The 20480-nt window shown below is 49.1% G+C and overlaps 3 protein-coding genes across 3 annotated transcripts in view; 2 read left to right on the top strand and 1 right to left on the bottom strand.

Annotated features, from left to right (window-relative positions):
* The first annotated feature begins 2613 nt into the window (after nt 1-2613).
* On the top strand, nt 2614-11430 carry LOC125320615. Its single transcript, XM_048293008.1, has 6 exons — nt 2614-2803; nt 5449-5745; nt 8763-9051; nt 10913-11033; nt 11151-11183; nt 11265-11430. Exons 1-6 carry the CDS (start codon nt 2644-2646, stop codon nt 11325-11327), a joined length of 963 nt encoding a protein of 320 aa, XP_048148965.1. The 5' UTR covers nt 2614-2643; the 3' UTR covers nt 11328-11430.
* Nucleotides 11431-13589: 2159 nt separating this feature from the next.
* On the top strand, nt 13590-18563 carry RPS5 (ribosomal protein S5). Its single transcript, XM_048293003.1, has 5 exons — nt 13590-13694; nt 14155-14260; nt 15211-15291; nt 18276-18419; nt 18531-18563. Exons 2-5 carry the CDS (start codon nt 14156-14158, stop codon nt 18561-18563), a joined length of 363 nt encoding a protein of 120 aa, XP_048148960.1. The 5' UTR covers nt 13590-13694; nt 14155.
* Nucleotides 18564-19544: 981 nt separating this feature from the next.
* LOC125320602 (formin-like protein 20) overlaps nt 19545-20480 on the bottom strand; it is a 16415-nt gene continuing 15479 nt past the window's right edge. The window contains exon 4 of the mRNA XM_048293002.1: nt 19545-19586. Within this exon, the coding sequence (XP_048148959.1) occupies nt 19545-19586 (42 nt within the window). The remainder of the gene's footprint in view (nt 19587-20480) is intronic.

The raw sequence follows: 20480 nt of genomic DNA, 5'->3' as shown, positions 1-20480 counted from the left end.
GATCCTGTGTCCTTGTTTGTCACGTTCCTGGTCCCACTCCCAGGCCTGGTCCTGATCCCAGTCCCAGCTCTGGTTCTGGTCCTGGTTCTGGTCCTGGTCCCGGTCCTGATCCCAGTCCCAGCTCTGGTTCTGGTCCTGGTCCTGATCCCAGTCCTGGTTCTGGTTCTGGTCCTGATCCCAGTCTTGGTTCTGGTCCTGGTCCTGATCCCAGTCCCAGCTCTGGTTCTGGTCCTGGTCCTGATCCCAGTCACAGCTCTGGTTTTGGTCCTGATTCCAGTCCTGGTTCTGGTCCTGGTCCTGATCCCAGTCCCAGCTCTGGTTCTGGTCCTGATCCAGTCTTGGTTCTGGTCCTGGTCCTGATCCCAGTCCTGGTTCTGGTCCTGATCCCAGTCCCAGCTCTGGTTCTGGTCCTGGTTCTGGTCCTGGTCCCGATCCTGATCCCAGTCCCGGTTCTGGTTCTGGTTCTGGTCCTGATCCCAGTCCCAGCTCTGGTTCTGGTCCTGGTTCTTGTCCTGGTTCTTGTCCTGATCCCAGTCCCGGCTCTGGTTCTGGTCCTGGTCCTGATCCCAGTCCCAGCTCTGGTTCTGGTCCTGGTTCTGGTCCTGATCCCAGTCTCAGCTCTGGTTCTGGTCCTGGTCCTGATCCCAGTCCTGGTTCTGGTTCTGGTCCTGATCCCAGTCCTGGTTCTGGTTCTGGTCCTCGTCCTCATCCCAGTCCTGGTTCTGGTTCTGGTTCTGGTCCTCGTCCTCATCCCAGTCCCGGTCCTGATACCAATTCTGGTCCCGGTGCCAGTCCTGGTTCCAGTCCCAGTCCTGGTCCTGATCCCAGTCCTGGTTCTGGTTCTGGTCCTGATCCCAGTCCCAGTCCCAGTCCCAGTCCCGGTCCTGATCCCAATTCTGGTCCCGGTTCCAGTCCTCGTTCCAATCCCAGTCCTGGTCCTGATCCCAGTCCCGGTTCTGGTCCGGGTCCCAGTTCTGGTCCTGGTTCTAATCCTGGTCCCAGTCTTGGTCCCAAAGCCAGTCCTGATCTGATCCCAGTCCTGGTCCTGGTTCTAATCGAGGTCCCAGTGTTGGTCCCAGTCCTGGTTCTGGTCCCGATCCCGGTTCTGATCCTGATCCTGGTCTCAGTTTTTGTCCACAGTCCCGATCCCAGTCCCAGTCCTAATCCTGGTTCTGATCCTAATCTTGATCCTGGTTCTAATTCTGGTTCCTGATCCTGATCCCAGTCCCAGTTATGGTTCTGGTCCTGATCCTGGTTCCGCTCCCGGTTCTGATCCTGATCCCGGTTCTGATCCTTGTCCCAGTCCTGGTTCTGGTCCCAAATCCTGCTCCCAAATCCCCCTCCCGCTCCCGGTTCTGATCCCCATCCCAATCTCGATTCTGGTTCTGATCCTGATCCCAGTCCTGCTCCCAAATCCCGCTCCCAAATCCCGGTTCTAACCCCGATCCCTGTTCTGATCCTTGTCCCAGTCCCAGTTCTGGTCCTGATCCCGATCCTGCTCCTAAATCCCGCTCCCAAATCCCAGTTCAAACCCCGATCTCGGTTCTGATCCTTGTCCCAGTCCCAGTTCTGGTCCCGCTCCCGGTCCCGATCCCAGTCCCGCTCCCAAATTCCAGTTCTAACCCGATCCCGGTTCTGATCCTTGTCCCAGTCCCAGTTCTGCTCCTGATCCCAGCCTCGCTCCCAAATCCCGCTCCCAAATCCCGGTTCTAACCCCGATCCTGGTTCTGATCCGTGTCCCAGTCCCAGTTCTGCTCCTGATCCCAGCCCCGCTCCCAAATCCCGCTCCCAAATCCCAGTTCTAACCCCGATCCTGGTTCTGATCCGTGTCCCAGTCCCAGTTCTGGTCCTGATCCCGATCCTGCTCCTAAATCCCGCTCCCAAATCCCAGTTCTAACCTCGATCCCGGTTCTGATCCTTGTCCCAGTCCCAGTTCTGGTCCCAATGCCTGTCCCAAATCCCTCTCCCAAATCCCGGTTCTAACCCCGATCCCGGTTCCGATCCTTGTCCCATTCCCAGTTCTGGTCCCGATCCCGGTCCCGATCCCAGTCCCGCTCCCAAATTCCAGTTCTAACCTCGATCCCCGTTCTGATCCTTGTCCCAGTCCCAGTTCTGGTCCCGCTCCCGGTCCCGATCCCAGTCCCGCTCCCAAATTCCAGTTCTAACCCTGATCCCGGTTCTGATCCTTGTCCCAGTCCCAGTCCCAGCTCTGGTCCCAATCCCACTCCCAAATCCCGGTTCTAACCCCGATCCCGGTTCTGATCCTTGTCCCATTCCCAGTTCTGGTCCCGATCCCGGTCCCGATCCCAGTCCTGCTCCCAAATCCCAGTTCTAACCTCGATCCCCATTCCTACCCTTGTCCCAGTCCCAGTTCTGCTCCTGATCCCAGCCCCGCTCCCAGCCCCGCTCCCAAATCCCAGTTCTAACCCCGATCCCCATTCCTACCCTTGTCCCACTCCCAGTTCTGCTCCTGATCCCAAATCCCGCTTCCCATCCCAAACCCCGGGGGGCTCCCAGTTCCCTCCCAGTTCCCTCCCAGTGCTCCCAGTCCGGCGCTGAGTCCCGAGCGCGGCCGCCACCAGCGCAGCCCTGCCCGGCACCGGGTGACGCGCGGCAGCCGCCAGCACCCATTGGGTGTCCCCAATGTCCCCACCCCGGGGGTGGCACCTGGGGGGGTTCCTGGGGGAGGGGACAGCGCGTCCCAGTTTGTCCCAGTTCGTCCCAGTCCCTCCCAGTTCGTCCCAGTTCGCCCCAGTCCGCGATGTTGCCGCTGCTGCTGCTGGCGCTCGGCGCTCCGGGGCGGGTGAGGAGAGCGGGAAGGGCGGGGGGGGGGGGGGGGGGGGGCGTGGATTTTGGGGGGAAATTCTGGGAAAAAAGGGGGAAATTTAGGGAAAAGGGGAAGTTGGGAATTAGGGGAAGTTGGGGGGGGCTCCGCCCTGTAAGGATTGGGGGGGGGGGGGGAGCGGGTTTTGGGGGAAAAATCGGGAATTAGGGGAGGTCTGGTGGTGGTGGGTGGGGGGCTCCGCCGTGTGGGGTTTTGGGGGAAATTCTGGGAAAAAAGGGGGAATTTAGGGAAAAGGGGAAGTTGGGAATTAGGGGCAGTTGGAGGGGCTCCGTCCTCTGGGGTTTTGGGGGGGAGGGGGGTGGATTTTGGGGGGAAAATTGGGAATTTGGGGATGGATTTTGGGATGTCCTGGGAGGGATTTGAGGGGTCGCTTCAACCCCCTCCCCCCCCCGGACTCAATCCATGTCCCCAAATTTGGGGATATCCCCAGTTCCTTTATCCCAAAATCGCCCCAAAACCCCAAATCCCCCTAAGAATTCCCAAAATCCCCCCGAAACCCCAAATTGCCCCCAAAAAATCAGCAAAAAAATCCCAAAAATCCCCCAAATCCTTCCGAAGTCAGCAAAAAATCGCCCCCAAAAAATCAGCAAAAATCCCCAAAAGATCTAAAAAATCCCTCAAATCCCCCCCAAAATTTAAGAAATCTTCAACCCCCCAAAAAATCCACCAAAATAAATCCCCCAAAAACCACCCCCCCAAGAAATTAAAAGGAAACCAAAAATCACTCCAAAATCCTCAAAAAAACCCCAAAACAAAACGCCAAAAATCACCAGAAAAATGCCAAAGTCAAGCCCAAAAATCTGCCAAAAATAAAACAAAACCAACCAAAAAGGAATCCCCCAAAATCTTCAAAAATCACCCCAAAGTTCTCCCAAAAAATCGCCAAAATTAAAAAAGAATCCCAAGAAATCCCTTAAAAATCCCCAAAAAATCCTAAAAAAATTTTCCAAAAAATCCTTTAAAAAAATCCCAAAAAAACCAAAAAATCCCCCCAAAAATCCGAAAAATCCCCAAAAATCAAAAAAATCCCCCAAGTGTCAAAAAAATCCCTAAAAAAATTTAAAAAGAAATCCCAAAAAATTCCCCAAAAACCCTCAAAAAGTCCTCAAAAAAATCCCCAAACATTCCCCCCAAAATCCAAAAAAATCCCAAAAAATCCCCAAAACTCCCCCAAAACAGCCTTAAAAAATTCCCCAAAAATCTCAAAAAATTAATAAAAAAAATCCCCAGTAAATAAAAAAATCCCAAAAAAACTCCTAAAAAATCCCAAAAAATCCCCCAAAAAACCCTTAAAAACCCTCAAAAAATCCCACAAAAATCCTGAAAATCATAACAACAATAAAATACCCAATTAAAAAAAACCAAACAAAATTTCCCCAAAAAAACTCAAAAAAATCCTCCAAAAAATCCCCAAAAAATCCCCCAAAAATTCCCAAAAAATTCCCCGAAAAAATCCCGAAAAAAATCCCCAAAAATTCCAAAAACTCCCCCAAAACAGCCTCAAAAAATCCCCAAAAAATCCCAAAAAATTAATTTAAAATATCCCAGTAAATTAAAAAAAATCCAAAAAACTCTCCTAAAAATCCCCAAAAATCCCCAAAAAACCCTTAAAAAAGCCTCAAAAAATCCCACAAAAAAATCCCTGAAAATAATAATAATAAAATACCAATAAAAAAAAACAAAAATTCCCAAAAAAAACCCTCAAAAAAATCCTCAAAAATATCCCAAAAAATATCCCAAAAAATCCTGAAAAAAATCCCAAAAAATTCCAAAACCTCCCCCAAAACAGCCTCAAAAAATCCCCAAAAAATCCCAAAAAATTATTTAAAATATCCCAGTAAATTAAAAAAATCCAAAAAAACCCTCCTAAAAATCCCCAAAAATCCCCCAAAAAACCCTTAAAAAGCCTCAAAAAATCCCACAAAAAAATCCCTGAAAATAATAATAATAAAATACCAATAAAAAAAAACAAAAATTCCCAAAAAAACCCTCAAAAAAAATCCTCAAAAATATCCCAAAAAATATCCCAAAAAATCCTGAAAAAAATCCCAAAAAATTCCAAAACCTCCCCCAAAACAGCCTCAAAAAATCCCCAAAAAATCCCAAAAAATTAATTTAAAATATCCCCAGTAAATTAAAAAAAATCCAAAAAAACCCTCCTAAAAATCCCCAAAAATCCCCCAAAAAACCCTTAAAAAGCCTCAAAAAATCCCACAAAAAATCCCTGAAAATAATAATAATAAAATACCAATAAAAAAAACAAAAATTCCCAAAAAACCCCTCAAAAAATCCTCAAAAATATCCCAAAAATTTCCCAAAAAATTCCCCCGAAAAAATCCCAAAAAATTCCAAAAACTCCCCCAAAACATCCTCAAAAAATCCCCAAAAAAATCCCAAAAAATTAATTTAAAAAATCCCAAAATAAAAATAAAATAAAAATCCAAAAAAAAAAAACCCTAGAAAAATAAAAATAACCCAAAAAACCCCTAAAAAAAACCCCAAAAACCCCAAAAATAAAAAAAAAACCTTAAAAAAAACCCCAAAAATCCCAAACCCCCCAAAACCCCCCTCACACCCCCCTTCTTTTTACCCCCCTCCCCCAGCCCCTTTCGTCATCCAGGTGGCCTCGTGGTGCTCCTTGGCTACCAACGGCTCCTTCGTGGCCACCAACGCCACGCTGGGGCTGCTGCTGGCGCTGGCCCAGGTGCCTCTGGTGTGCGCGGATTTCGAGGGCCCGCGGGATCCCCGCGCCGTCCCTTGCCCCGGGGGGGGTTTGCTGGCCCCCCTGGGGAAGTTACTGGCCCACGGCCTCAACGGAGACCCGCGCTGGGGCCAGCGGCTGCTGGAACGCCGCCAGCTCTGCGGGCAACTCCCGGGCCGCGTGTGGCCACCGCGGAGCGGTGAGGGCAGCTCGGGGGGCGTTTGGGGGGCGTTTTGGGGCAGTTTTGGGGCATTTTGGGGGGGTTTTGGGGAGGGTTGGGGGTGTTTGGGGAAGTTTGGGGGGGGTTTTGGGGGAGTTTTGGGGGAGTTTGGGGGGTTTTGGGGGAGTTTGGGGGGTTTTGGGGGAGTTTTGGGGGGGGTTTGGGGGAGGTTTGGGGGCGTTTTGGGGACGTTTTGGGGGAGCTTGGGGGGTTTTGGGGGAGGTTTGGGGGGGTTTGGGGGGTTTTGGGGGAGGTTTGGGGGCGTTTGGGGGGGTTTGGGGAGGTTTGGGGAGGTTTCGGGGAGTTTGGGAAGTTTGGGGGGGTTTTGGGGGAGTTTTGGGAGGTTTGGGGCGTTTTGGGGGAGTTTGGGGGAGTTTTGGGGGGTTTTGGGGGCGTTTGGGGGCGTTTGGGGAGGTTTGGGGGGGTTTTGGGGGAGTTTTGGGAGGTTTGGGGGCGTTTTGGGGGAGTTTTGGGAGGTTTGGGGGCGTTTGGGGAGGTTTGGGGGAGTTTGGGGAGGTTTGGGGGGGTTTTGGGGAGTTTTGGGAGGTTTGGGGGCGTTTTGGGGGAGTTTTGGGGAGGTTTGGGGGCGTTTGGGGGCGTTTGGGGAGGTTTGGGGGAGTTTGGGGAGTTTTGGGAGGTTTTGGGGCGTTTGGGGGCGTTTTGGGGAGGTTTGGGAGGTTTGGGGTCGTTTGAGGACACTGGGGAGGTGTCGGGAGGTTTGGGGAGGTTTCGGGGTGTTTGGGGATGTTTGGGGCGTTTTGGGAGGTTTTGGGAGGTTTGGGGACGTTTCGGGAGGTTTGGGGCGTTTTGGGGGAGTTTGGGGAGGTTTGGGGAGATTTCGGGGTGTTTGGGGGCGTTTTGGGGAAGTTTGGGGGAGTTTGGGGCGTTTTGGGGAGGTTTGGGGAGGTTGGGAGGCGTTTTGGGGAGGTTTTGGGAGGTTTGGAGAGGTTTCGGGGTGTTTGGGGCGTTTGGGGGCGTTTTGGGGGGGTTTTAGGGAGGTTTTGGGAGGTTTGGGGACGTTTCGGGGGAGTTTGGGGAGGTTTGGGGGCGTTTTGGGGATGTTTGGGGAGGTTTGGGGGCATTTGGGGATGTTGGGGGACGTTTCGGGGCGTTTTGGGGAGGTTGGGACGTTTTGGGGACGTTTCGGGAGGTTTGGGGACGTTTGGGGCGTTTTGGGGGAGTTTGGGGAGTTCTGGGAGGTTTTGGGGCATTTGGGGGCGTTTTGGGGAGGTTTGGGGTCGTTTGAGGACACTGGGGAGGTGTCGGGAGGTTTGGGGAGGTTTCGGGGTGTTTGGGGATGTTTGGGGGCGTTTTGGGGAGGTTTTGGGAGGTTTGGGGACGTTTCGGGACGTTTGGGGACGTTTGGGGCGTTTTGGGGAGTTTGGGGAGGTTTGGGGAGGTTTCGGGGTGTTTGGGGATGTTTGGGGAGGTTTGGGGGCGTTTTGGGGAGTTTGGGAGGGGTTGGGGGCGTTTGGAGGCGTTTGGGGGAGGTTTTGGGAGGTTCGGGGGCGTTTGGGGGAGTTTCGGGGGTTTGGGGGCGTTTTGGGGGCGTTTTGGGGGGTTTGGGGGCGTTTGAGGAGGTTTGGGGTGTTTTGGGGCGTTTGGGGACTTTGGGGGTGTTTGAAGAGGTTTGGGGGCGTTTGGGGAGATTTGGGGTCGTTTCAGGGTGTTTGGGGAGGTTTGGGGATGTTGGGGATGTTTGGGGGCGTTTGGGGGTGATTGGGGGCGTTTTGGGGGCGTTTCGGGAGGTTTGGGCACATTTGGGGTCGTTTGAGGACACTGGGGAGGTTTGGGGGCGTTTTGGGGCCATTTGGGGCCATTTGGGGCCACGGGCAGGACATCTGGAACCATTTTGGGGCCATTTGAGGCACATTCGGAGCCATTTCAGGCCGTTTTAGGGCCATTTGGGGCCATCCATTGCCATTTCAGGCCATTTTGGGGCCATTTGGGGCCATTTGGGGCCATTTGAGGCCCATCCAGTGCCATTTCGAGCCATTTTGGGGCCATTTTGGGGCCTTTTGGGGCCATTTGGCTCCATTTGAGACCCATCCAGTGCCATTTGGCTCCATTTGAGACCCATCCAGTGCCATTTCGAGCCATTTTGGGGCCATTTTGGGGCCATTTGGAGCCATTTCAGGCCATTTTGGAGCCATTTTGGGGCCCTTTTGGGGCCTTTTGGGGCCATTTGGGGCCATTTTGGGGCCATTTGGAGCCATTTCAGGCCATTTTGGTGCCATTTTGGGCCATTTGAGGCCATCCAGTGCCATTTCGAGCCATTTTGGGGCCATTTTGGGGCCTTTTGGGGCCATTTGGCTCCATTTGAGACCCATCCAGTGCCATTTCGAGCCATTTTGGGGCCATTTTGGGGCCATTTTGGGGCCATTTGGAGCCATTTCAGGCCATTTTGGAGCCATTTTGGGGCCATTTTGGGGCCTTTTGGGGCCATTTGGGGCCATTTTGGTGCCATTTGGAGCCATTTCAGGCCATTTTGGTGCCATTTTGGGCCATTTGAGGCCCATCCAGTGCCATTTCGAGCCACTTTGGGGCCATTTTGGGGCCTTTTGGGGCCATTTGGCTCCATTTGAGACCCATCCAGTGCCATTTCAGGCCATTTTCGAGCCATTTGGGGCCCATCCAGTGCCATTTCGAGCCATTTTGGGGCCATTTTGGGGCCTTTTGGGGCCATTTGGGGCCATTTTGGGGCCATTTGGAGCCATTTCAGGCCATTTTGGGGCCATTTGGGGCCATTTGGGGCCCATCCAGTGCCATTTCAGGCCATTTTGGTGCCATTTTGGGCCATTTGAGGCCCATCCAGTGCCATTTCGAGCCATTTTGGGCCCATTTCGAGCCATTTCGACGCCACTTGGCTCCATTTTGGAACCATTCGAATCCACCTGGCACCATTTCGACCCCATCTGGACCCCTTCCGACCCCGTTCGAGCCCCGTTTTGGGGCCGTTTTGGGGCCGTTTGGGGACCGTGCGACGTCCCCAGCAGCGCCGCCAGCGCCTTCGCGTGCTCGCCTCGCGCTCCGGCCCCGCTCCGGCCCCGCTGCTCCTGACGTGCCACGCCTGGGGCTTCACCCCCGCCGAGGTCACCCTGAGGTGGTTCCGGAACGGGGTCGTGCTCGGGGACCCTCGGGAACGGCCCCGGGTGCTGCCGTGGGCGACGGAACCTTCCGGGCCCAGGTGAGCATCGAGGTGGCGGCGGCGGCGGCGAACGGCGACGCCTTCGAGTGCTCGGCGCTGCACCCCCAGCCTGGAGGAGCCCGTCAGCGTCCGCTGGGGTGAGGAGGGGGGTTGGGGGGATTTGGGGGAATTTGGGGGGTTTTGGGGATTTTGGGGGATTTTTTGGGGAATTCTTGGGGGTTTTGGGGGGTTTTTGGGGGGTTTTTTGGATTTTTTGGGGTTTTTTTGGGGATATTTTGGGGTTTTTTGGGAGATTTTTTTGGAATTTTTGGGGATTTTTTTTTTGAATTTTGGGAATTTTTTGGGATTTTTTGGGGATTTTTAGGGATTTTTTGGGGGATTTTTTTGGGGATTTTTTTTGGAATTTTTGAGGATTTTTTTTGGAATTTTGGAATTTTTGGGGATTTTTTGGGGGGTTTTGGGGATTTTTGGGGTTTTTTTTGGGATTTTTTTGGATTTTTCAGGGGATTTTGGGGGGGATTTTGAGATTTTTCAGGATTTTTTGGGGGATTTTTGGGGATTTTTGGGGGATTTTTTGGGGGATTTTTTTTGGAATTTTTGGGGATTTTTTTTGGAATTTTTGGAATTTTTTGGGATTTATTTGGGGATTTTTTGGGGGGGTTTTGGGGGAGTTTGGAGATTTTTTGGGGATTTTTAGGGTTTTTTTGGGGAATTTTGGGAATTTTTTAGGGATTTTTTGGGGATTTTTTCGGGGATTTTTTGGGGGGGTTTTTTGGGGGGAGTTTGGGGATTTTTTTGGGATTTTTAGGGTTTTTTTGGGGAATTTTGGGAATTTTTTAGGGGTTTTTGGGAATTTTTGGGGATTTTTTGGTGATTTTTTGGGGGATTTTTTGGGGATTTTTTTGGGAATTTTTTGGGAGGATTTTTTTGGGAATTTTTTTGGGTTTTTTTTGGGAGTTCTGGGGATTTTGGGGGGATTTTTGGAGAACTTTTTTGGGGTTTTTGGGAAATTTTTTTGGGATTTTTTTGGGGGTTTTGGGAATTTTTGGGGATTTTTTGGGGATTTTTGGGGATTTTGGGGGGATTTTTTAGGGGTTTTGGGGAATTTTTGGGGGGATTTTTTAGGGGTTTTTGGGAATTTTTTGGGGGGATTTTTGGGGGGATTTTTTAGGGTTTTTTTGGGAATTTTTTTGGGAACTTTATGGATTTTTTTAATTAAAAAAAAAGCAAACATGAAAAAAGCTTCCTAAAAAATCCCCACATTTTCTCAAAAAAACCCTGCAAAAATTCCCAGAAAATTGAAAAAAAAAAACCTAACCCCCCCAAAAAAACTGCCAAAAATCCCAAAAAATGCCCCGAAAAATCCCCTCAAAAACCCTCAAAAAACGCCCTAAAAAGCAAAAAAAAATCCCCCAAAAATCCCCCAAAAACCCCCCAAAAAATCCCCAAAATGCCTCCAAAAAAAACCCCCAAAAACTCGAAAAAATCCCCCCAAAAAACCCCAAAAAATCCCCAAAACCCCCCAAAAAATCCCAAAAAAATCCCCCCAAAACCCCCAAAAATCCCCCCAAAAATTCCCCCAAAATTCCCCAAAAAATTCCCCAAAAAATCCCAAAAATCCCAGCCCCCCCCAAAACCCCCAAAACCCCAACCCCCCCAAATCCCCCCAAAACCCCAAAACCCCCCAAAAAATCCCAAAATCCCCCCAAAATTCCAAAAATCCCCCCAAAAACCTGAAAAAATCCCCCAAAACCCCCCAAAAAATCCAAAAAAATCTCCCCAAAAAATCCCAACAAAATCCCCAAACCCCCCCAAAAATGCCTCAAAAAGCCCCCCAAAAAATCCCAAAAAAATCCCCAAAAAACCCTAAAAAATCCCCAAACCCCCCCCCAAAAAATCCCAGAAAAATCCCAAAAAATCCCCAAAAAATCCCAAACCCCCCAAAAACCCCCCAAAACCCCCCAAAACCCCCCCAAAACCCCTCCGTTGTCCCCGCAGCTCCCGGGCTCTCCTCAGGCCTGGCTCTCCTGGTGGCTTTGGCCGTGCTCGCAGCTGCTTTTGGGCCTCCTCCTCTTCACCTTCGGCCTCTGCCGCTACCTGGGCCCGTCCCCCGCGCCAGGTGAGCCTCGGGCACGGCTGGCAACCAGCTGCCCACACCTCCTTGCCCCTTCTTTGCCCTTTTTTGCCCTTTTTTCCCCATTTTTACCCCATTTTGCTGCCTTTTCTCACCCTCCAGGTTACACGCCGCTGCCAGGTGCCACCTACGCAGGTAAGGGAGCCCCGGTGCCACCTGGCGCCACCTCTTTGGTCGCCTTTGGCACCTTTTTGGTGGCCACCTCGCCCTTCCCAGGAAGCATCTGAGGATGTCCTCGCCTTCCCCTCGCCGCTCTCCTCAATCAGCCGAGGATGGTGAAGGCGCGGCGGAGAAAGGCTCGGGAAATGCGGGAAGTTGTGCGGAAAAATTCGTCTCCACTCCCCCAAAAAGAAATCCCGGCTGAAAATCCCGGGTGAATGTCGGGAGATTGTCCCAAAAAATCCTCCGAGAAATCCCCCCAAAAATCCGATGTAAACTGCCCAAAAAATCCCCCGGAAAATTCCGTATAAACCCTCAAAAATCCCTGCAAAAATCCCATATAAAACCGCCAAAAATCGCCCCAGAAATCCTATATAAACACCCCAAAAATCCCCCCAAAAATCCCATATAAACCCCCCAAAAATCCCCCCAAAAATCCCATATAAACCCCCCAAAAAACCCCCCAAAAATCCACCCAAAATCCTCCCAAATCCCATAACCTCCCCCCCAAAAATCCCCCCAAAAAACCCCCAAAAAATCCCATAACCTACCCCCCAAATCCCTCCAAAAATCCCCACAAAATCCCCCAAAATCCCATAAAAACCCCCCAAAAAATCCCAAAAATCCACCCAAAATCCTCCCAAATCCCATAACCTCCCCCCCAAAAATCCCCCCAAAAAAACCCCCAAAAAATCCCATAACCTACCCCCCCAAATCCCTCCAAAAATCCCCCCAAAATCCCCCAAAATCCCATAAAACCCCCAAAAGAACCCAAAAAAAATCCCATAACCTACCCCCCCAAATCCCTCCAAAATCCCCCCAAAATCCCCCAAAATCCCATAAAACCCCCCAAAAATCCCAAAAATATCCCATAACCTACCCCCCCAAATCCCTCCAAAAATCCCCCCAAAATCCCCCAAAATCCCATAAAACCCCCCAAAAATCCCAAAAATATCCCATAACCTACCCCCCCAAATCCCTCCAAAAATCCCCACAAAAAATCCCCCAAAATCCCATAAAACCCCCCAAAAAATCCCAAAAATCCACCCAAAATCCTCCCAAATCCCATAACCTCCCCCCCAAAAATCCCCACAAAAAACCCCCAAAAAATCCCATAACCTACCCCCCAAATCCCTCCAAAAATCCCCCCAAAATCCCCCAAAATCCCATAAAACCCCCCAAAAAATCCCAAAAAATATCCCATAACCTACCCCCCCCAAATCCCTCCAAAAATCCCCCCAAAATCCCCCAAAATCCCATAAAACCCCCCCAAAAAATCCCAAAAATATCCCATAACCTACCCCCCCCCAAATCCCTCCAAAAATCCCCCCAAAATCCCCCAAAATCCCATAAAACCCCCCAAAAAATCCCCAAAATCCCCCCCAAATCCTCCCAAATTCATAACTTCTCCCCCAAAAATCCCCCCAAAAAACCCCCAAAAAATCCCATAACCTACCCCCCCAAATCCCTCCAAAAATCCCCCCAAAATCCCCCAAAATCCATAAAACCCCCTCAAAAATCCCCAAAATCCCCCCAAAATCCCCCAAAATCCCATAAAACCCCCCCCAAAAAATCCAAAAATCCCATAACCTACCCCCCCCCAAAATCCCTCCAAAAATCCCCAAAATCCCATAAAACCCCCCCCAAAAAATCCCCAAAAAATCCCACAAAATCCCATAACCTCCCCCCCCCACCAAAATCCCCCCCAAACCCCCCGAAATCCCATAAAACCCCCCAAAAAATCCCAAAAAATCCCCCAAAATCCCAATCCGTCCCCAAGTGGCGCAAATAAAGCTGGTGACGACTGGGCCAATTGGGGACGCTGGGGGACAGCGCGGGGGTGGCGCCGCGTCCCCAAGGGAGGGGACAAAGTTGGGATTTCGGAACTTTTGGGGGATTTTAGGGGGAATTGGGGTGCGGAGGGGTTTTGGGGTCCCCAAAACGTCCCAAATTGTCCCCAAATTGTCCCCAAAATGTCCCCAAATTGTCCCCAAATGGGGTCCCCCCCGTGTCTTTATGCGGCTGGCCGAAATCTGCCTAGCAACAGGTGACGTCACGAACGCTGCGAGCTGTGATTGGTCAGCGTGCGGCTGCTTGGTTTAATGGCGCCCTTCCGCGGCCACGCGTGAGCGGTCATTTCCCCTCCGCGTGTCACCTCCGTGTCGCCTCTTTATGGCCTCTCTGTCCCCTCCAAGCTTGGTTTTACTCCTCTAAAGCGCCCATTTTCCCCCCACGCGTGGTTTTACCCCGTTATAACCAACTACGGCGGCCATTGAGGCGGATGCCCTCAACAACATGGCGAACGCGGCGGGAACATCGCTACGGCGCATGCGCGACGTCTTCGGTGAGGGCGAGAAGGGCGGAAGTGCGACTTCGTTCGGTTAAAGTACGCATGCGCCACCGGAAGTGAACCCCTGCCCGCTATATAAGAGGCCGGGAAGCCCCGTAGTGCCCTTTTTGCTCGGTCGGAGTCGGAGCTGCCGCCATGTGAGGGGGGAGCGCGGGAAAAGCGGGGATTTTCGGGGAAAAATAGGATTTTGAGAGGAAAAAAGGCATTTTGTGAGGGGAAAATAGGGATCGGGAAGGTGCTGAGGGGGGAAATAGGGGGGTGAGAGCCGGGGAAGGGGAAAAATGGTGATCGGAGCGCTGAGGGGTGGGGGGGGGAGCGGCCATGAGGGGAAATGGAAGGGAGGGAGGGGCGGGAAATGGAATTCCTGAAGGTTTTCCCAAGTTTTAAATCGAGGGATTAGATCTGGATTGCTGGATTGAGGGCTTTGAGATGAAAAAGAGGGAGCAGAGTGGGAAAATTGGAGATGAAAGTGGGAAAAAGGAAGGCGGAGTGGGGGGGGGGGGGGGGAGGTTGGGAAAAGGGGATCCAGAGTGAGAACGGGAGATCCCCGATGGAAAAGCAGCATCCAAACGTTCTCTTTTCCCAATATTTTTCCAGCATGACCGACTGGGAGACGGCTCCGGCCGTGACGGAGACTCCGGACATCAAATTGTTCGGGAAATGGAGCACGGATGATGTGCAGATCAACGACATCTCCCTGCAGGTGGGAATCCCGGGAATTTGGGGCTGGAATTGGGGTAGGAATGCAGCGATTTCTGTGGGATTTCTGTGGGAATTGAAGGTTGGAATTCCCACCTCGGTGCAAGAGGGAATTCAAGGTGGAAATCCGCAGGAATTGTTTGGGATTTGGGGCTGGAATCCCCAAAAATTTCCCAAAAAAACCCCGAAAAATTGCCCCCAAAAATTCCCAGAAAATCCCCAGAGAACCCCTGAAAAACCCCTAAATGTTCCCCCCAAAAACAAACAAAAAAAACCTCAAAAAAAATCACAAAAAACCCCGCAAAAAATTCCCAAAAATCCCTGAAAAACCCCCAAAACATCCCCTAAAAAATTGCTGAAAAATCCCAAAGAATTAAAAAAAAATCCTAAGAAATTCCCCAGAAAACCTCAAAAAATCCCCAACAAATCTGAAAAAAAATTCCCTACAACATTCCAAAAAATCTCCAAAAATCCCTCTAAAACCCCAAAAAATTCCAAAAAAAATCCCAAAAAAATTCCCAAAATCCCAAAAAAATTCCTAAAAAATTCAAAAAAAAACCCCCAAAAATCCCCCAAAAATTCCTGAAAAAACTCCAAAAATTCACTGAAAAATCCCAAAGATTTCAAAAAAAAAACCCCAAAAAATCCCCAAAAAATCCCCAAAAATTTTTTTTAAAATCCCCCAAAAAACTCGAAAAAACCCCAAAAAATTCCCAAAAATCCCAAAAAATTTCCTAAGAAATCCCAAAAAAATCTCTGAACAACCCCAAAAAAATTCCCCAAAAAAATCTCCAAAAAATTCCGAAAAAAATTCCCAAAAAATCGCCACCAAATCTGAAAAAATGCGCTAAAACATTCCAAAAAATCCCCAAAAAAACCCCTAAAACCTCAAAAAAATTCCAAAAAAATGCCAAAAAAATCCCCCAAATCCCCCAAATTTCCAAAATGCCTCAGGATTACATCGCGGTGAAGGAGAAGTACGCCAAGTACCTGCCGCACTCGGCCGGGCGCTACGCGGCCAAGCGCTTCCGCAAGGCCCAGTGCCCATCGTGGAGAGATTGACCAACTAATCCCCAAAAATTCCCCCCAAAAAATCCCCCGAAAACCTCAAAGAAATCCCAAAAATCCCCCAAAAGATCTCCCAAAAAATCCCTAAAATATTCCCAAAGAACCCCCCAAAAAATTCGTAAAAATCCCTGAAAAACCCCATAAAAATTCCCCAAAAAATCCCTGGAAAACCCCAAAAAATTCGCCAAAAATTCCCAAAAAATTCCCAAAAAATCCCTGAAAAGAAAGCTAAAAAATTCCCAAAAAAATTCCTAAAAAAACCCCAAAAATTCCCCCAAAACACCCCAAAAAATTCCCCAAAAAATCACTGAAAAATCCCTCAAAAATACCCAAAAAATTTCCAAAAAATTCCCAAAAACCTGAAAAAAACCCCAAAAAATCCCCAAAAAAACCCCCAAAAAATCCCCAAAAATTTTTTTTAAAACCCCCCAAAAAACTCGAAAAACCCCCAAAAAATTCCCAAAAATCCCAAAAAATTTCTTAAGAAATCCCAAAAAAACCCCTGTAAAACCCCAAAAAATTCCCCAAAAATTTCCCCCAAAAATTAAGAAAAAAAAACCCTAAAGCCTCCTGAAAAATCCCAAAAAAATCCCCCAAATCCCCCAAATTTCCAAAATGCCTCAGGATTACATCGCGGTGAGGAGAAGTACGCCAAGTACCTGCCGCACTCGGCCGGGCGCTACGCGGCCAAGCGCTTCCGCAAGGCCCAGTGCCCCATCGTGGAGAGATTGACCAACTAATCCCCAAAAATTCCCCCCAAAAAATCCCCCGAAAACCTCAAAGAAATCCCAAAAATCCTCCCAAAAGATCTCCCAAAAAATCCCTAAAATATTCCCAAGAACCCCCCAAAAAATTCGTAAAAATCCCTGAAAAAACCCCATAAAAATTCCCAAAAAATCCCTGAAACACCCCAAAAAATTTGCAAAAAATTCGCCAAAAAATCCCCAAAAAATTCCCAAAATCCCCCAAAAAATTCCAAAAAAATCCCTGAAAAAAATCCCCCAAAAAGTTCCTGAAAAAACCCCAAAAATTCCCCCAAAACACCCCAAAAAATTCCCAAAAAAATCACTGAAAAATCCCTCAAAAATACCCAAAGAATTTCCCAAAAATTCCCAAAAATTCCCCAAAAAAGCCTGAAAAAAACCCCAAAAAATCCCCAAAAAAACCCCCAAAAAATCCCCAAAAATTTTTTTTAAAATCCCCAAAAAAACTCGAAAAAACCCAAAAAAATTCCCAAAAATCCCAAAAAATTTCTTAAGAAATCCCAAAAAAAATCCCTGTAAAACCCCAAAAAATTCCCCAAAAATTTCCCCCAAAAATTAAGAAAAAAAACCCCTAAAGCCTCCTGAAAAATCCCAAAAAAATCCCCCAAATCCCCCAAATTTCCAAAATGCCTCAGGATTACATCGCGGTGAAGGAGAAGTACGCCAAGTACCTGCCGCACTCGGCCGGGCGCTACGCGGCCAAGCGCTTCCGCAAGGCCCAGTGCCCCATCGTGGAGAGATTGACCAACTAATCCCCAAAAATTCCCCCCAAAAAATCCCCGAAAACCTCAAAGAAATCCCAAAAATCCCCCAAAAGATCTCCCAAAAAATCCCTAAAATATTCCCAAAGAACCCCCCAAAAAATTCGTAAAAATCCCTGAAAAAACCCCATAAAAATTCCCCAAAAAATCCCTGAAAAACCCCAAAAAAATTCGCCAAAAATTCCCAAAAAATTCCAAAAAATCCCTGAAAAGAAAGCTAAAAAATTCCCAAAAAAATTCCTAAAAAAACCCCAAAAATTCCCCCAAAACACCCCAAAAAATTTCCCCAAAAAATCACTGAAAAATCCCTCAAAAATACCCAAAAAATTTCCAAAAAATTCCCCAAAAAAAGCCTGAAAAAAACCCCAAAAAATCCCCAAAAAAAACCCCAAAAAATCCCAAAAATTTTTTTTAAAATCCCCAAAAAAACTCGAAAAAACCCCAAAAAAATTCCCAAAAATCCCAAAAAATTCTTAAGAAATCCCAAAAAAAACCCCTGTAAAACCCCAAAAAATTCCTCAAAAATTTCCCCCAAAAATTAAGAAAAAAAACCCTAAAACCTCCTGAAAAATCCCAAAAAAATCCCCCAAATTTCCAAAATGCCTCAGGATTACAATCGCGGTGAAGGAGAAGTACGCCAAGTACCTGCCGCACTCGGCCGGCGCGCTACGCGGCCAAGCGCTTCCGCAAGGCCCAGTGCCCCATCGTGGAGAGATTGACCAACTAATCCCCAAAAATTCCCCCCAAAAAATCCCCCGAAAACCTCAAGGAAATCCCAAAAATCCCCCAAAAGATCTCCCAAAAAATCCCTAAAATATTCCCAAAGAACCCCCCAAAAAATTCGTAAAAATCCCTGAAAAACCCCATAAAAATTCCCCAAAAATCCCTGGAAAACCCCAAAAAATTCGCCAAAAATTCCCAAAAAATTCCCAAAAAATCCCTGAAAAGAAAGCTAAAAAATTCCCAAAAAAATTCCTAAAAAAACCCCAAAAATTCCCCCAAAACACCCCAAAAAATTCCCCAAAAAATCACTGAAAAATCCCTCAAAAATACCCAAAAAATTTCCAAAAAATTCCCAAAAAAGCCTGAAAAAAAACCCCAAAAAATCCCCCAAAAAAACCCCAAAAAATCCCCAAAAATTTTTTTTAAAACCCCCCAAAAAACTCGAAAAAACCCCCAAAAAAATTCCCAAAAATCCCAAAAAATTTCTTAAGAAATCCCAAAAAAACCCCTGTAAAACCCCAAAAAATTCCTCAAAAATTTCCCCCAAAAATTAAGAAAAAAAAACCCTAAAACCTCCTGAAAAATCCCAAAAAAATCCCCCAAATTTCCAAAATGCCTCAGGATTACATCGCGGTGAAGGAGAAGTACGCCAAGTAACCTGCCGCACTCGGCCGGGCGCTACGCGGCCAAGCGCTTCCGCAAGGCCCAGTGCCCCATCGTGGAGAGATTGACCAACTCCATGATGATGCACGGCCGCAACAACGGCAAGAAGCTCATGACCGTCAGGATCGTCAAGCACGCCTTCGAGATCATCCACCTGCTCACCGGGGAGGTGGGGATTCCAGGGGTTTGGGGGGAAAATGGGGAAAAACGGGAAAAAAATGGGGAAAGACGGGATAAAAATGGGTTTTGGGGAGGGGAGAAGGGGGGAAATTGTGGGAAAATGGGGTTTGGGAAGGGGAAAAGGAGGATGGAGGGGGAAGGTGTTTGAGAGCATCCACCTGCTCACTGGGGAGGTGGGGATTCCGGGGGTTTTGGGGGAAAAATCTGGGAATTTGGGGGAAAACAGGGAAAAAATGGGGGAAAAACAGGGAAAAAAGGGGGTTTTGGGAGGGGAGAAGGGGGGAAATTGTGGGAAAATGGGTTTGGGAAGGGGAAAGGGAGGATGGAGGGGGAAGGCCTTTGAGATCATCCACCTGCTCACTGGGGAGGTGGGGATTCTGGGGGTTTGGGGGGGAAATGGGGGAATTTGGGGAAAAAATGGGGAAAAAATGGGGGGAAAACAGGGAAAAAAGGGGTTTTGGGAGGGGAGAAGGGGGGGGAAATTGTGGGAAAATGGGGTTTGGGAAGGGGAAAAGGAGGATGGAGGGGGAAGGCCTTTGAGATCATCCACCTGCTCACCGGGGAGGTGGGGATTCCAGGGGTTTGGGGGGAAAATGGGGAAAAACGGGAAAAAAATGGGGAAAGACGGGATAAAAATGGGGTGTTGGGGAGGGGAGAAGGGGGAAATTGGGGGAAAATGGGGTTTGGGAAGGGAAAAGGAGGATGGAGGGGGAAGGTGTTTGAGAGCATCCACCTGCTCACTGGGGAGGTGGGGATTCCCGGGGTTTTGGGGGAAAAATCTGGGAATTTGGGGGAAAACAGGGAAAAAAATGGGGGAAAAACAGGGAAAAAAGGGGGTTTTGGGAGGGGAGAAGGGGGGAAATTGTGGGAAAATGGGGTTTGGGAAGGGGAAAGGGAGGATGGAGGGGGAAGGCCTTTGAGATCATCCACCTGCTCACTGGGGAGGTGGGGATTCTGGGGGTTTGGGGGGGAAATGGGGGAATTTGGGGAAAAAATGGGGAAAAAATGGGGGGAAAACAGGGAAAAAAGGGGGTTTTGGGAGGGGAGAAGGGGGGAAATTGTGGGAAAATGGGGTTTGGGAAGGGGAAAAGGAGGATGGAGGGGAAGGCCTTTGAGATCATCCACCTGCTCACTGGGGAGGTGGGGATTCCGGGGGTTTGGGGGGAAAAATCTGGGAATTTGGGGGAAAAAACGGGAAAAAAATGGGGAAAGACGGGATAAAAATGGGGTTTTGGGGAGGGGAGAAGGGGGGAAATTGTGGGAAAATGGGGTTTGGGAAGGGGAAAAGGAGGATGGAGGGGGAAGGCCTTTGAGATCATCCACCTGCTCACCGGGGAGGTGGGGATTCCGGGGGTTTTGGGGGAAAAAATCTGGGAATTTGGGGAAAACAGGGAAAAAAATGGGGAAAAAAGGGGGTTTTGGGAGGGGAGAAGGGGGGAAATTGTGGGAAAATGGGGTTTGGGAAGGGGAAAAGGAGGATGGAGGGGGAAGGCCTTTGAGATCATCCAACTGCTCACTGGGGAGGTGGGGATTCCGGGGGTTTTGGGGGAAAAATCTGGGAATTTGGGGGAAAAATGGGGAAAAAAATGGGGTTTGGGAAGGGAAATTGTGGTAAAGTGAGGGGAAATTATGGAGAAATGAGGAGAAATGAGGGGAAATAGGGGGAAAACGGGGTTTTGGGGAGGGCAAAAGGAGGATGGAGGGGGAGGTGGGAATTCCAGGTGTTTTGGGGGAAAAAGTCATGGAATTTGGGGGAAAAAGGGGCAAAAATGGGGGTTTGGGGAGGGGAAAATTGTGGAGAAATGAGGGAAATAGGGGAAAAGTGGGGTTTGGGGAGGGAAATTGTGGAGAAATGAGGGGAAATAGGGAAAAGTGGGGTTTGGGAAGGGGAAAAGGAGGATGGAGAGGGAAGGCCTTTGAGAGCATCCACCTGCCTCACCGGGGAGGTGGGGATTCCGGGGGTTTTGGGGGGAAAAAATCTGGGAATTTGGGGGAAAACAGGGAAAAAATGGGGGGAAAACAGGGAAAAAAGGGGGTTTTGGGAGGGGAGAAGGGGGGGAAATTG

Source organism: Corvus hawaiiensis (genome assembly GCF_020740725.1).
Source record: "Corvus hawaiiensis isolate bCorHaw1 chromosome 31 unlocalized genomic scaffold, bCorHaw1.pri.cur SUPER_31a, whole genome shotgun sequence".
Classification (NCBI taxonomy): Eukaryota; Metazoa; Chordata; class Aves; order Passeriformes; family Corvidae; genus Corvus; species Corvus hawaiiensis.
This window is presented reverse-complemented; position numbering and strand designations above follow the sequence as displayed.

What these genes read in the sequence shown, in the direction of transcription:
- RPS5 (XM_048293003.1), top strand. Translation starts at nt 14,156, where the DNA reads ATGACCGACTGGGAGACGGCTCCGGCCGTGACGGAGACTCCGGACATC. An exon ending in TCAACGACATCTCCCTGCAG is followed by an intron (nt 14,261 to 15,210) that starts GTGGGAATCCCG and finishes AAAATGCCTCAG; the next exon opens with GATTACATCGCGGTGAAGGA. An exon ending in GGGAGGTGGGGATTCCAGGG is followed by an intron (nt 18,420 to 18,530) that starts GTTTGGGGGGAA and finishes GGGTTTGGGAAG; the next exon opens with GGGAAAAGGAGGATGGAGGG.
- LOC125320615 (XM_048293008.1), top strand. Translation starts at nt 2,644, where the DNA reads ATGTCCCCACCCCGGGGGTGGCACCTGGGGGGGTTCCTGGGGGAGGGG. An exon ending in CGCTCGGCGCTCCGGGGCGG is followed by an intron (nt 2,804 to 5,448) that starts GTGAGGAGAGCG and finishes CCCCTCCCCCAG; the next exon opens with CCCCTTTCGTCATCCAGGTG. An exon ending in GGGCCCGTCCCCCGCGCCAG is followed by an intron (nt 11,034 to 11,150) that starts GTGAGCCTCGGG and finishes CTCACCCTCCAG; the next exon opens with GTTACACGCCGCTGCCAGGT.